The sequence below is a fragment of the Botryllus schlosseri genome, unplaced genomic scaffold, assembly GCF_051294905.1.
Source record: "Botryllus schlosseri isolate E-star unplaced genomic scaffold, Bs_hap1 Bs18a, whole genome shotgun sequence".
Taxonomy (NCBI): domain Eukaryota; kingdom Metazoa; phylum Chordata; class Ascidiacea; order Stolidobranchia; family Styelidae; genus Botryllus; species Botryllus schlosseri.
In genome coordinates, this window is record NW_027648627.1 from 501,607 (window position 1) to 516,775 (window position 15,169).

Genomic DNA, 15,169 nt, shown 5'->3' on the forward strand with positions numbered 1-15,169 from the left:
TTCTAAAACTGTAAATTTCCTTGGTCGACTCATTCTAGGCATACTGATAGCTAGAAATGAAAGACAATCCAATACAGTTATCAAAAAACAATAAATACTACCCAATATTGTCAGTCATCAGTCAATGAATAGAAAAAGATGAAATAGAAAAACACACAACCTCCATCTCGACTATATCCTTGGTACTGAATCAGTGAAGCAGCCGAGTATATGAAAGCAGACACCCTAGAACACTTATCTACAAACATACAAGAAATACTACCCAACATTGCCGGTTATCAGTCAACAAATAAAAAAAATAAATGAAAAAAACAACCTCACTTCGCCTGTTTACTGAGTCTGTGAAGCTGCCAGGTTTATAAAGCAGACAGACTAAAACACTCATTTCAAGCTCTACAGCATAGATTTCACCAGGTGGCGCTATTTCCACCAGCAAAGGCGAATGTTCGACGACTGCAGCAAAAATTGGGCTGTATTTCTTGTTTTTTAATAAAATGGTCCCAAAAAGAAGCTAGTTTTGGATCAGAAGGAGTTGTAATATCATAAAAATAAAGTCATATTTGGAAAGAGCATGAAATTTCCGTTCTAGAGCGATGAAGAAAAAAAAAACACAAAAAAATTATTTCTAAAGAGAAGTGCCCCCTTAAATCTAACAAGGCAGTTGGATATGATGTAATTCCAGTCTGGTTTTTAAAACTGATTAGCCTACACATCGGTCATCTCATCGCCCATTTTTTCAATTTCATGATAGAAAATGGTGTCTACCCGAATTATCTGAAAACTGCCAGAGTTGTCCCGGTTTACAAAGCCGGAGATAGAACTAATGTCACCAACTAGGGTTGCCAGTAAACTCGCCCCAAAGTAAATTCGGCCCGTCGAATTCGGCCCTCGGTCACTTTGGCCGTCGGTAAATTCGGCCCTCGGTAAATTCGGCCCTCGGTGAATTCGGCCCTCGGTAAATTCAGCCCTCGGTAAATTCGGCCAGTGCCAGAGTAACAACAACAGTTACAATACCATTATCTAACCTGAGCCCTAACCCTAATCCTAACCCTAACCTAACCGTAACGCTAATCCTAACCCTAAACCTAACCCCTAACCGTAACGCTAATCCTAACCCTAAACCTAACCCCTAACCTCCAAATCACTTGATAATATTATAATTATGTAATATAATACACAATATTAGTTCGTAATACAATTTCACACAATGTTCTCCGAGGGCCGAATATACCGATTGAATTCGGCTTTCGGTAAATTCGGCCCCATAAACATCGGCATATATATATATATATACGCATACCCTGTTCTCCAAATCACTTGATAATAATATAATTATGAAATTAATTCACATTAATAGTTGGTAATACATTTTTATAAAAAATTCTCCGAGGGCAGAATTGTCCGAGTAACCAGTGAATAGACCGGTGAATTCGACCGTCGGTAAATTCGGTCCCCGTGAATATCCACGCTATCTCCCGTGATTACGCGATCTACGCGTACCGTGACATCCAAATCACTTAATAATAGTATAATTATGTAATTAATTCATGTTAACGGTTGGTAATACCTTATAATACAATATTCTCGGTGGGCCGAATTTACTGATGTAATGGCCGAATTTGCCTGGGCCGAATTTACTTTGGGGCGAGTTTACTGGCAACCCAACTACCGACCTATATCTGTCCTACCGTGTATTGGAATTGTTTTCGAAAAATTGCTCCTCTCCCGCCTGTTTTCGTTCCTCGCCAAGATGTCTATCATTTCTCCACAACAATTCGGCTTCCGCAGAAAACATCAAACCTCGCATGCCCTGCTAACAGTGGCTGAACAGTACTATGACATCTTGGAGAAACGAAGTGTGGGATGTAGCATTTTTCTTGATTTAAAAAAAGCATTTGACTGCGTCGATCACAGTATTCTTCTCTCAAAATTGGCGCGCTACGGGTTCCGGGGTCCAACAACTAGAGCTCATGAAAAGCTACCTTACTGGGAGATATCAAAGGGTTTCGATATCCAACACTTTGTCCTCCCCCCACCTTGTTACCTGTGGTGTTCCGCAAGGCTCTGCTCTTGGACCTGTCCTTTTTACTTTATATGTCAATGATATCTTTGAAACCTCATCATTGAATACCACACTCTTCGCTGACGATACTCACCTCCTATCTCACGCACCTACTACCGCAAGCTTGAATGCCGTCACCAGTGATCAAATGCCCAAAGTGCATGAGTGGACGTCCCATAATAGCCTTCGGGTTAATGCTGCGAAATCCCAATTATTGGTCGTGAACTCCTGCGATAACCTAACCGTTGACATCGCTGGCCAACCAATTTCCAACACTAAAAACGCTAAATACCTTGGTGTTTTACTGGATTCGGACATGTCCTGGAAGAGTCACATACAATCACTCAAACCACGACTATCGAAGGTATGTGGTCTATTTCGCCGCCTTAGCTACATTCTGCCAATCAGCGTGCTGTTGATACTCTTCAACTCTCTATTCCTATCAAAGTTACAATACGGAATTCTTTGTTGGGGTGCTGCCTGCAAGAATACAATTGACCCACTGCAAAAACTTCAACATCGGATCATCCGTATCATTGCCAAAGCCCCACGGGGGCCTGGATGTGCAACTGATAAATCGCTTCTCAAAAGATTTGGTGTTCTAAACTTAGAAGATATGAGGAAGCTAGAAATTGCCAAGTTTATGTATCAGTTCCATTGCGGTCAATGTCCCTCAAATTTCAAGGACTACTTCACCTCGGAGACAAAAGCGCACAAGTACAGCACACGCGCGTCAACGAAGAACAACTACCATATGATCAGGACTGAATACAAGAAAACGCATTGCTCTATCAAGTATGCCGGACCCCAATTGTGGAACAGCATCTCGCCGGCTATCCGTCAGTCGTCGAGCATGTCCGCATTCAAGTCGAAATACAAGCAATTTTTTCTAAATCAACACTAGCCAGTCTTCAGGATTACCGGACCACGACCTAACATCGACCTCGCCCTCCGCCACATGCCACCCCATTTTGTCGCTTGCGTCTTATATTTCTCTGCATTACTTTTCATTCAGTGTGCATGCCTCTTATTTACTTCGCCTAGGCTAAGGTGGGTGTCTGATCTTAATGGCTACTCCAAGTTGTTTCGACACCCTCCTATCTTTTCATTGTATCGCAGTCTTGTGATGTTTTGAAACGATGAAAATATTAATAAACCTGACTGACTGCACAAATCAGTAAATTCATTAAAGCAACTCAAAATGTCAATACAATCATCAAACAGTTAGTAGCAGCAGCAGCACCCTCATGTGTTCAAGTTGAGTGCCCTAAATGGATCGCCGAGTGCAATGGACCTGCTCATATGGCACCCTAACTAATGGGTATCTAGCAATACACACGGTACCAGATAAAGATAGGCGAGATGTGACAGCATGTTAAAAATCAAAGCATTAATTTCCATTCACACAAATCCTGAACTCAATTGATTTGCTGTCACAGCAAAGTTACAATCATTGGTGTAAAGAAGGGATGGCCAACCATTTTGCTATTCACAGCCGCATTTCGATTACTTCTGTAGCCTACAACATAGTCGCAATGAACTAACTGGACACCAAATAACCATGTTACACTTCCCATGTCCATTTTCGGTGAACTCTGGACTAATCTGTATGGGTGTGTTTTCTTAAATTCAAAGCAAGTTATAAATGATGATGCATATTCGGGTGGACAATTGTTATTCCTCACTTTGTTGCATGCTGTCATTTATTGACCTTCCATCAGGATTGTCGTTATAGTGGTAAAAATATTGGAATCTCCCAAGCGTACCAGGAACAAATTTCTTTAATGAGGAGCACACGAAGGTGATATTGTATATACAGTGCATTATTTTCCTTCGCTGTTCGCATTTGTACTATGGGGCTCAGATTGCAAATGACGCGGCTATATTAAAATCGAAAAATCAAGTCGCATTGAATCGCTAGTAGTAAAAAGGAAATTTTAAAAATCAATTGAATCTCTCAAAAATTCGGGAGTCAATTCGTAAATTTGATTTCCATGTCGGCGGCCGCCAACACATAGGTTGCCAACCCCTGGTATAGAGGTACTTATGATTAGGTCCCGATTTGCTCTTCGTGGTATTACTGCTATACTATCTTCTTTACTTTTCATTTAGTGTGCATGCCTCCTCTTTACATCGCCTAGGCCAGTGGTTCCCAACGTGGGCGATTTGTCGGTCCAGGGGGGCGATAGGGGGCGAAAACGGAAGAAGGGTGCGATGGGGGGCGATGGCGCGATGAAATGGGTGTGATGGCGTCCATGGCCGTAGCTGCCACACCCAAACCCCCAATTGGGATGGGGGTCCGAGCTCGAAGGGGGCCCACAATTTTTTCGTGAATTACTATTAATTATAGAGTATAAATTTGGAAATTTAGGCAACTTTTCAAAAAAATTTCGCCCTGCGCGCCATTTCGTGGTCACGTGTTTCTAGCTTATTGGATACCGTTCCTCCAAGAAATAATACGCATGAGTTATAGAAATGGGCATCTCGGCGTCAGCCAGTATCACACCATGACGCACCAAGACATATGAAGATTCCGGCCATGTAACATGCGACTCCGAGAAGTGTGCTAGAACGAGAAAACCTTGGCGGAAAAGGACTGCCTTTATGCTGACCGACTTCGATATATATACGATATGCATATATATTTAATTGTCCATAGGCGCCTAAATGGCTGGCGCCAAATGTTCATGTCCTGGCAATCAGAACCCCACAAAAATGCCATTTCGCAGAGAAAAATTAATTGCCAGTGCAGAAATACCAATTTGAAATCGTGTGCGTCTTTTAGTTTAGTACGTATGGGCGATTTTAATATCTTTTGACATCGCAGATAGGCCACGAAATGCCATTACGTAGCGAAGTCATTATACCCACGGGCAATGTTCCCTTGTACAACAGTGCGTAACGACTAAAAAAGGTCATCACTTCGGATTTTTTGTGCGCAACTTGATTATCTTTGCGCAGAGACCGTGTCAGCACTGCGCAGGTTCGAGGGAGCATTGCCCACGGGTCCGCCCGAATATGGTCATTTATTATCTATGGGCCCTACATTTTCCAAGACACCTGACTCAGCTTTACCGGAAATCTGAATAGGCCTACATGAGCAGAGAAGGGATAAGAAATCGACGGCAATATATATGCAATTCCCGATCATATTGACCGATTCAATCATGAATGATAGAAATTTTTCGCGCTTCGTGCGAATTAAGCCGTCTAACTAAAGAGTCCAACTATAGAAAGTGACTAGTCACTTTCTATAGTCCAACAATTTGTTCTGAGAAGTAGCGGTAAAGAGGTATCGGGGGAGTTGGGTCTGAGGGGTTCAGAAGTTTTCCTTATTGCCCTATGGAGGGGGGTCAAGACCAACGTATAGGGAGGGGCTGACGAAGTGCTGTTACGGTCTTTTTGGAATCAAGTCGGAGAAATCAACTTTTTTGTTAGTCAACTCAACCAAATATAGCTGCGAAAGCGTAATTTCTAAGTCGAGCCGAAAAGTTGACCTGTTTTCCTAGTCAACTCGCCGGTGATTTCAGTCTGTATGCCCATTTTTCGGTTCCCAATATTTGGGGGGCGATGATCGGTGTGGAGTTTGAAAAGGGGGCGATGAGTCCAAAAAGGTTGGGAACCACTGGCCTAGGCCAAGGTGGGTGTCTGATTCCATCGACTACTTCAAGTCGCTTCGACATCTTCTTGTCTTTTCATTGAACGCATTTTTGTGGAGTATTGAACTGATAAAATTGCTAATAAACCAATGATAATTTTACTCGAGATATTTTATATCACTTGAATCAACTCTTGTGTATCAGTACCGATACTTGAATTACATGCCTACATACTGCCTACCTATTTTGAAATTACAGGTTACGAGTGATAAACATCAGCATATTATAAATATGTGAGGTACTGGACATCACTCAAGAGTTACAAAAAAGTGAGCTGAATCTGCTAATCAACAGATCTGACACCATGACTCGAAACAGAGTCATTGCTCCCTTACTTGACTTGTAACTCGGTTACAAACCCTGGTAGAAAGACAACATCAAAATCATTGTACAACATAAACGAACCATGATCATTTATTGCGTCGCACATGAAAAAAAATACACAATTCAGTACCATACGCTCCGAATTCTAAATAGGTGAGCTTGCCTGATACATTTTAAATACGGAAGAGTATTAACAGTGCCCAAAACGGCTTTATAGCAGTCACTAATACAAAAAGTTACCATATGTCCTTTAGGAGGATTTGTCCTCCTTTTTTCAGGTTTTTGAAAATGTTCTCCACCTGACGAAGTGAAAGAAAATACTGTAATTTGGGCGTAAAGTTGGGTAAATTTGACTTTTTTTCTTTCTTCTGGTCAACCAACCACAAAGTGGGAAAAATTTACCGGTTTGAAAAAGTGTCCTTTCCCAACTCCAAAATATGGCTAATCTACTACTACATAATAATCTCAAAAGAGCGTATTTTTCTGTGCCCCACAATCACAAAATTTTCGATCTTTTTGCTGTTTATTTTATGATAAATAGAAACTTTCTTCTGTAGCAATGCGGCTACTGGTTGGAATTGAACCAAATTTGGTGTGTAAGCTTAACTTATGTAACCTAACAATTTTATCAAGTAGCCAGTGCGATTCGGGAAAAAAAGTCAATTTTGAAGACCCCTATTGCATATTGAAAACTTAGCTTCAATCCAAACACAATTCACTAAATAACTATACAGGACATAAATCACAGTGACGGTTTTTGAACAGACAACGCTAATGTTTGGTGGAATGGAAATATTCTGATTCGTCATCATCGGAAGCCCGTTGTTTTGAAGAGGATTCATCCACGTCCGTCCAACTTTAACTTGCATGACGAGCGCGGTTGCAGGGTTCCTATTTTTGGGTAAAAAAATATGTTGCCGTACAACCGTTTGAATTTGTGGCAATTCTCAATTCACAAATTCCAATTATTGTCAGTGCAGGGTTGTAACCAAGTCACAAGTCATTCTCACTTTTATGGTTTTGACTCGAGTCAAGTCGAGTCAATTTTCCATTTACCCCCGAGTCAAGTCATAGAGCATCGAGGTTCTAGTCCAAGTCATAGTATTATGACTCGAGTCCAAATCCAAGTCATCGTGTTGACTACTCAGATTCCAGTTAAAGTCTTGTTAAGCCACTCTTATAACTCTGTTTGGTGATATCAAATGGTTCGCATTTATAATATTCTAATTTTCCTCATCTTTTAACGGTTTCTGGTCGCATTTCCAAGTACCTGTACCTATAGACGTAATCCCAATATGGTGGTTACTTTAGTGTTGTTCGAAATTACATTGCAATGTCGGTCTTGGACGTCCGAGTCTCGAGTCACATGACTTGGTTCGAGTCTTGCGCAATGACTCGAGTCCAAGTCGAGTCATTTCCGTATTTTGAGAAAATGACTTGAGTCATCAAAAACCATGACTCGAGTCATTACAACTCTGTGTTAGTGAAGAAGCACTAATGCGACTAGCACTGCTCAGACTTGGGACAATTAGGAAATGTTTAGCTTTACCAAATCAGATCAGAATTAGAATTATAGCTACAAATTATTTTTCAATCTAGAGTTGAATTCGGATTATAGCTACACAGTATTTCCGAATTGGATAAGAATTAGAATTACAGCTATTAAGTTTTTTTTTCAAAACAGAGTAGAATGTAGGACTATACCTTCACAGTTATTTCCAAATAAGATTAAAATCAGAGTTAAAGCTACAGTTTTTTGCCGAAATTAGACTAGAATTACAGCCATAAATTTTTTTTTTTTAAATTAGATCAGAACTAAAATTAGTGAATTTGCGAAAACTTGGACATTGATCCAGCTTTTGTTAATATCAAATCATAGTTCACTATTATGAGTATGAGAATATGAAATGCTCGCACGGCAACCTTCTCTTGTTTCGCACTATACTGTTCTGTGGAATTTTCAGTAAAACCAAAAAATAAATTAGTATTAGACTACCAGCGTCTCGTTCTATTTAGTCTAATATGAGCTTCCCCACAAGATCAAGTTTTACGAGAAAATATTTTCCAGCAAAGTCTATGTCTAGCTAACTCCCGACATCGATTATTTAGTCGTTAAAAAGTGTTGGGTGGGTTGGCATGAGCAGCTACTAGTTTAAAATAGAGTGCAACGATGATGATATTTTTCGGAGTATTTGTATTTCCTTCATAAAATCGTTTTCCTTTTAGTGTAACTATGAATGTTGCCCATGTTGAGAGTTTTAGTGACGTGCTTGTTATAGGCCTACTCCGCCTACTGCTCAGTCTATTATGTCTAGATATTGTATTCATGCGGCCCACATGAAATGTGTCTAGCGATCTGATTTGAGTTCGCAACCCCTGCCCAGGCTCAGACAGCCGTCTAATTTTCTAGACTGCTCCTTGTCGTTTCGACACATATTACTATCTTTTTACTGTAAGCAGTCTTGTGGTGTTTTGAAATGATGAAAATATTATCAAATTGATACCTTCAATTGATGAATGAAGCTGACGTTGATCATTAGGCAATTTCATCTTTCCTTCAAAACTTTGTTCGCCTGTCTGATACTCGAAAATTAACGATACAACGTTTGCACATACAACTATCAGTAGACACCAGAGGTGGTCATTAACGAAGTACTTCTACTTTTTGAAGTACTTGAAGTAGATTTTGTCTACTCACACTACTTTCTAAGTAGTTATGATTTCAGACTACTTCTACTTCTACTTGGCAGTTTTTAGTTTCGTAGGCAAAAATAGGTGTAGATTACTTACTTACTTGTGAACCACCACTACTACTTATACTTGAGTAGAAATTTCAGCGATACTTCTACTTCTACTTGAGTAGCGACGATGACTACTTTGACCACCTCTGGTAGACACCCACTCACTCAAAAGTCAGCCCGTGAGATTCCATGATATACGCGATCACCAGCGCAGCACTATAAGAAGAACAGCGCATCACACTAACGGAGTGAAGTAGGCAGCACCTGTAAATGCCGATCGTACAAGAATAATGAAAAAATCGATCGCCTATGTGATTTCATTTCATGGTATTCAAGCATCAATAATTACATTGTCGAACTTCTTGAAGGTACAGAACCTCAATATGCAATTGACTAGTATATTCATATTGAAATGAGCCTGGATATTTTCGGCTGACACTCGTCAGGGGTTAGCAGCTGAAGCCCCCATTTCGCCCCAATTTCATCCAAGTGCCGTCATATTTTGTGGTACGATTGTTGATATACAATGTTCTTTCCAATTCTCTATTAGTTGCTGACGATTACCCCTGACGAGTGCCGGGAACATTTGGGTTCATTTCAATATGAATATACCATACAATTATAATGTCTTGAGTCAAGATAGGGAAAGTACAAATTTGTGGCTCTGATGTGACCTGAAAGAAAGTATCCCTAGTTCTACACCACATTTACAGGAAGCAGGAAGTAGATTGAAACCAAAATGAAAGTGTAGACACATTTCAAAACCTTCTTGACATTCCAGTGAGGCCGTGGATCAGTATTTTTCTACCCGACTCCAATGATAACTTGATGAAGTCTCTCGCTTCTGGAAATTTGTTGATGATGCTCTCGGTTGGATGGTCGCGCATCTCGATAACCTTATATCTAAATGATTCAGTGCTTGATCTATTCTGGTATCATGATTAAAGGCAGACCGGCCATCTCTTGCTGATAATAACCATTCAATATCATACTTTGAAAGTAAAATCGGTATTGGAAGTCGGAGGTAAAAAGATCTTAATGGAGTAGTATAATATCCGACTGTTAAAATACAATAGTGTTATATTGAAGTAATTGATGAATTTTTAATAGCTTTCAGAAGTTACAGGTGTCCATCCACACTTACGCAGTCTTTATATAGCTTATTTCATATCCAACCAAATACGTCCTTCTTTTAGGTTTTGTCAACCATTTTCAAGAAATCGAAAAGGTCCTCCGAGGACACCCAGTGACCCAGATGTCCTCCTTTATAGCTTTGACAGCTAGGCAATTGCGCAGGCACAACTAAAAACGCCGTAAATGGCGCGAAAACTGAATTTTGAAGGGGAAGAAAAACCGACGTGGGAGCGGGTCATCCCCGAGTTGATATGAAAGAATTATTTTCAAATTCCCCGTTTTCTCATTCAAGATATGGTAACCTTACACGAATGCTCACAAGTTCCGGAAATGCGCCTCAAGCTAGTTGCCATATCTTTTGAATATCGTATGAATATATCGGAGTTATCTGTAAAGGTGCTGGTTATCAGTGTTTACAGTATCTTCTCAAAAATTCAATATCGACCAGGCTGGACACAAATTTCTGAATCACGGGAATAGATTCTTCAATACATAAGGAAACTGAAATATAAACGCCCTGAAAATTTCTGTTAATGTTCTATCCACTGCAAACACAGACCTATTTTTGTGTGCGTTGACTGGGAATTTGAACAGGCAAGTTGCCGCCTTTGCACAGAAGTCAGGTGCGACAACATCGACTCTTAACTAATTTTAATTCCTGCGACAGTCAACACAAACTAAATACATTGTCAAACCAGAAGTAAAAAAGCAGCCGATCCCACCGCCAAAGCAAGGTGAAAAACAGTAATGAAAATGCAGGGGTTCTTAATCCAGAATCTGCTGACTAGCTTTAATGGAGGCGTGGAAGGCCAGTGGCGATCATACAATCTCCAATTCTTTCTCCTCCATTTTAATCTGACGTGTGTTTGCGTCATCCTGAAATTGTGCAAGCTGATGTTTGAGACTGTTATTTTCGTCTTCCAATTGTTGACGACACTCATCACTTTCTTCCATCAAAGATTTGATTAAATCTTTCCCATCTTCAATTTGAAGTAAAAGCTGTTGCGTATCGTAATCTTTACATACACTCGACCTACGGCTGCGTCGTTTCAAACCTTCAATTTCCTTTTCCTGCCGTTTATTGACCAGTTTTAAATTAGTAATCTCCAACTGAAGCTTTGTCTGCGCACTTACCGCAGAGCCATGAAATTCCGCTCGCAGATTTTCAAGTTCTTTCTCATGTTCGACCTTCAAAGTCGCCAGCCTGTCTTCATTCCGTTGCTTAAGTTCACGTAGGTTGTTTCCAGACATCATTTCCATTAGTTCTTGCTTTGAATTTTGTTCATCGGTCATTCTAGCGATTGCGCCTTCCACAAGTTCGTCACGTTCCTCCTTCATTTCATGCATTATTTTCCGTTGGAAACGGTGGGCCTTCTCTTGTATTTCATCCCATCTTCTATTATTGTCAATCTCTATTGCTTCGATCTTTGCTTCTGCTTTTTTCTGTTCAGTAATCTTCGCGTCATATAGCTTTTTGTACTCGGATTTCAAATATTCGATAACGTTCAAGTGTTTTTGACGTTCAAGCTTCCAATACCCAATGTCGCACTCGATATCTTCATCCTCCGCATCCGATTCGGAATCATATTCGGATTCCTCGTCATCATTTTCAAGCACCGTGACTTCGTTGCCTTCGGCGGGAGGCGTTTTAACCCAATCCGTTGTCATTCGAGACGATTTGACTTTTGCGAAAAAATCGTCGTCCGTAATCTCAGTCTTACACTTGGTACCACGTTTCGTGTCTTCGATTCTTTTTACGTCACGCGCCTCCTCGGCATCGATTCTTGATACCAAAGGCACGGGAATAGCAGTCATTTCAAACTTAACGTAACTACGCAATGTCTGCCAAAACGGGAACGGAGAACCCAAGTTAATAAGTGGGAGTATGTAAAAGCATCTAGGACGGGGATACTAATTTTAGCAAGGGTCCAGTTTTAAAAGCTTGAAATTGGGTCAGGTCCGTTATGACTCTCATGGAATGATTCACAGTCATACATACAAATGTAATACAGTACAACTCGGAGGTTGCAATGAAGTCGCAAGGTTTTGAGTCACAAGTCAATTGGACTATTAAAGTTTTGACTAGAGTCATTTTCAATTCACCAACAAGTCAAGTTCAAGTCAGGGAGGAACGGGTCCAAGTCCGAGTCTTAGTCATAGTGTTTACTGTTCAGTACCGCATTCAAGTCAAGTTTATCTCACTTAATTGTGAAACTCGTGGGTGATATCGAAGGCCTTGGATTCATAATAAACGAATTTCGCACACTCTGAACATGTTTAGCCTAATCAAACAAATAAAAGACAGTTCCTTGGTACATTTCTCAATTACCGACTTGACATATGAGACTTGAAGCAAGTCATAAAAATGTGTCGACTCAGCGCACAAATTGCCTCTCGAGAGTCAACGAGTCATTACAATCCTGGAATAAGTGTATACATATAAACAAGGTAAAGTGTTATTAGCAAATTCAATAAGGGAACATATTTATTGTTCTATTAGTCACTACCAGCAGAAGACTTGTCTATTTCTATTTCCTGCTTGCTATCTAAATTCTGGTTAAGAGGGGACAGCGAGTCTATGTGGCAGCAGTGAAGATTCTCACAGTCATACAGATATGCAAAACCTAATCTTAGTAAAGTTTATGTTTGTAAAGCGGTTAAACAAAAGAAGAACACTGCAAATTGTTTTAGGTTCAACGAAAAGGGTTTCGGTTTTGTTAAAAAACATTGTAGACATATCGTAGTCGTTTCGACACCTTCCTATTTTTCCATCCTAACTCAATCTTGGGATGTATTGATCTGATGAAACAGATATGGTCCAGATTCAAAACTGAAAGTCCACATTTGGACTAGGATCAGTTAGTTTAGCAATTTATTACATAGATATATTAGGTTGACCATATTTGAAGCAGGGCTTTGGAGCCGGAGCCCCGGAGCCGTGCATTTTCACCGGAGCTGGAGCCGGCGTTCACTTTTTACAGCCATAGGATTTAAATTTCACCGAATATAGTTTATGCGCTATATTCCCACGGATGCGCAGATAGGCAGTGGACTGTATGACACCAATCTCTTCAACTTTAGGAAGCTTCGTATTCGACCCCCTATTTTAGCTGATTCTAATAAAATTTGTAGCATGTAGCTTAGGGTCGCCAAATCCAATCGACGTCGCGGGCCAGACTCGGACATTTAGATCACTCACTGGCCCGACCAGTCAAATGATTACACAATATTACCATCTTCACAAAATGTTCACCCTTCCACACTCTCAGAATCGGGCGTCAGTGTCCGCGACCCGCCCCCGACGACGACCAGAAATCACAACACCGCCGCCAGCTTTTGTTAATATCAAATCATAGTTCACTATTATTAGTCTGAGAATATGAAATGCTCGCACGGCAACCTTCTCTCGTTTCGCACTATACTGTTCTGTGAAATTTTCAGTAAAACCAAAAATTAAATTAGTATTAGACAGGGATATCTAGAAACTAGATATCCCTGGTAGATATCCCTGGTATTAGACTACCAGCGTCTCGTTCTATTTAGTCTAATATGAGCTTCCCCACAAGATCAAGTTTTACGAGAAAATATTTTCCAGCAAAGTCTATGTCTAGCTAACTCCCGACATTGATTATTTAGTCGTTAAAAAGTGTTGGGTGGCGTGAGCAGCTACTAGTTTAAAATCACTGCTATCATCGTAGCACGATTTTCATATAAACGGAAATAAAAAATGAGTCACCATGAACATGAAAATACAAAATGTGATAAATCTAGAATAGTAGGACTATTATAGGTAGTTTCTCGACTAAGATATAGCTGAATAAACTAGCACTGTCGTTTTAAGTCAACATAAATCACATTGGTTTTCATATACTCCAATGATCATAAACGTTGATATAAAAGTAAATTCAAACAATTCTACGTCCGACACGATGTCCAACTATCACTTTGAATTAGGCCTCTCAATACGCGTAAATCGCCATTATCAGCCGCGCCTATGTACCATTTTCAAAGTTCATTTAGCAATACCCCGGACAGTTTCCCGAGGACCAATCTGGTTTTAATATACTCCAATGATCATAAACGTTGATATAAAAGTAAATTCAAACAATTCTAGGTCCGACACGATGTCCAACTATCACTTTGAATATGTCCTATCAATACGCGTAAATTGCGATTATCAGCCGCGCCTATGTACCATTTTCAAAGTTCATTTAGCAATACCCCGCGGACAGTTTCCCGAGGACCAATCTGGTTTTAATATACTCCAATGATCATAAACGTTGATATAAAAGTAAATTCAAACAATTCTAGATCCGACACGATGTCCAACTATCACTTTGAATATGTATTATCAATACGCGTAAATTGCCATTATCAGCCGCGCCTATGTACCATTTTCAAAGTTCATTTAGCAATACCCCGGACAGTTTCCCGAGGACAAATATGGTTTTAATATACTCCAATGATCATAAACGTTGATATAAAAGTAAATTCAAACAATTCTAGGTCCGACACGATGTCCAACTATCACTTTGAATATGTCCTATCAATACGCGTAAATTGCGATTATCAGCCGCGCCTATGTACCATTTTCAAAGTTCATTTAGCAATACCCCGGACAGTTTCCCGAGGACCATTCTGGTTTTAATATACTCCAATGATCATAAACGTTGATATAAAAGTAAATTCAAACAATTCTAGGTCCGACACGATGTCCAACTATCACTTTGAATATGTATTATCAATACGCGTAAATTGCCATTATCAGCCGCGCCTATGTACCATTTTCAAAGTTCATTTAGCAATACCCCGGACAGTTTCCCGAGGACAAATATGGTTTTCATATACTCCAATGATCATAAACGTTGATATAAAAGTAAATTCAAACAATTCTAGATCCGACACGATGTCCAACTATCACTTTGAATATGTCCTATCAATACGCGTAAATTGCGATTATCAGCCGCGCCTATGTACCATTTTCAAAGTTCATTTAGCAATACCCCGGACAGTTTCCCGAGGACCATTCTGGTTTTCATATACTCCAATGATCATAAACGTTGATATAAAAGTAAATTCAAACAATTCTAGGTCCGACACGATGTCCAACCATCACTTTGAATATGTATTATCAATACGCGTAAATTGCCATTATCAGCCGCGCCTATGTACCATTTTCAAAGTTCATTTAGCAATACCCCGGACAGTTTCCCGAGGACAAATATGGTTTTCATATACTCCAATGATCA

General features: G+C 40.0%; 3 protein-coding genes across 4 annotated transcripts in view; 1 reads left to right on the plus strand and 2 right to left on the minus strand.

Moving 5' to 3' along the window:
* The window catches only part of LOC145459839 (uncharacterized), a 311,519-nt gene that overhangs the window by 283,968 nt on the left and 12,382 nt on the right, over positions 1-15,169 (plus strand). The window lies entirely within an intron of this gene.
* Positions 8,550-9,810, minus strand: LOC145459860 (serine/threonine/tyrosine-interacting protein A-like). The gene is made up of 3 exons (XM_080338382.1): positions 9,552-9,810; positions 8,952-9,002; positions 8,550-8,622 (listed from the first exon to the last, which is right to left on the minus strand). The coding sequence occupies exons 1-3, from the start codon at positions 9,671-9,673 to the stop codon at positions 8,592-8,594; spliced, it is 204 nt and encodes a 67-aa protein (XP_080194508.1). The 5' UTR covers positions 9,674-9,810; the 3' UTR covers positions 8,550-8,591.
* Positions 10,557-11,779, minus strand: LOC145459859 (uncharacterized). The gene is made up of 2 exons (XM_080338381.1): positions 11,055-11,779; positions 10,557-10,991 (listed from the first exon to the last, which is right to left on the minus strand). Exons 1-2 carry the CDS (start codon positions 11,733-11,735, stop codon positions 10,740-10,742), a joined length of 933 nt encoding a protein of 310 aa, XP_080194507.1. The 5' UTR covers positions 11,736-11,779; the 3' UTR covers positions 10,557-10,739.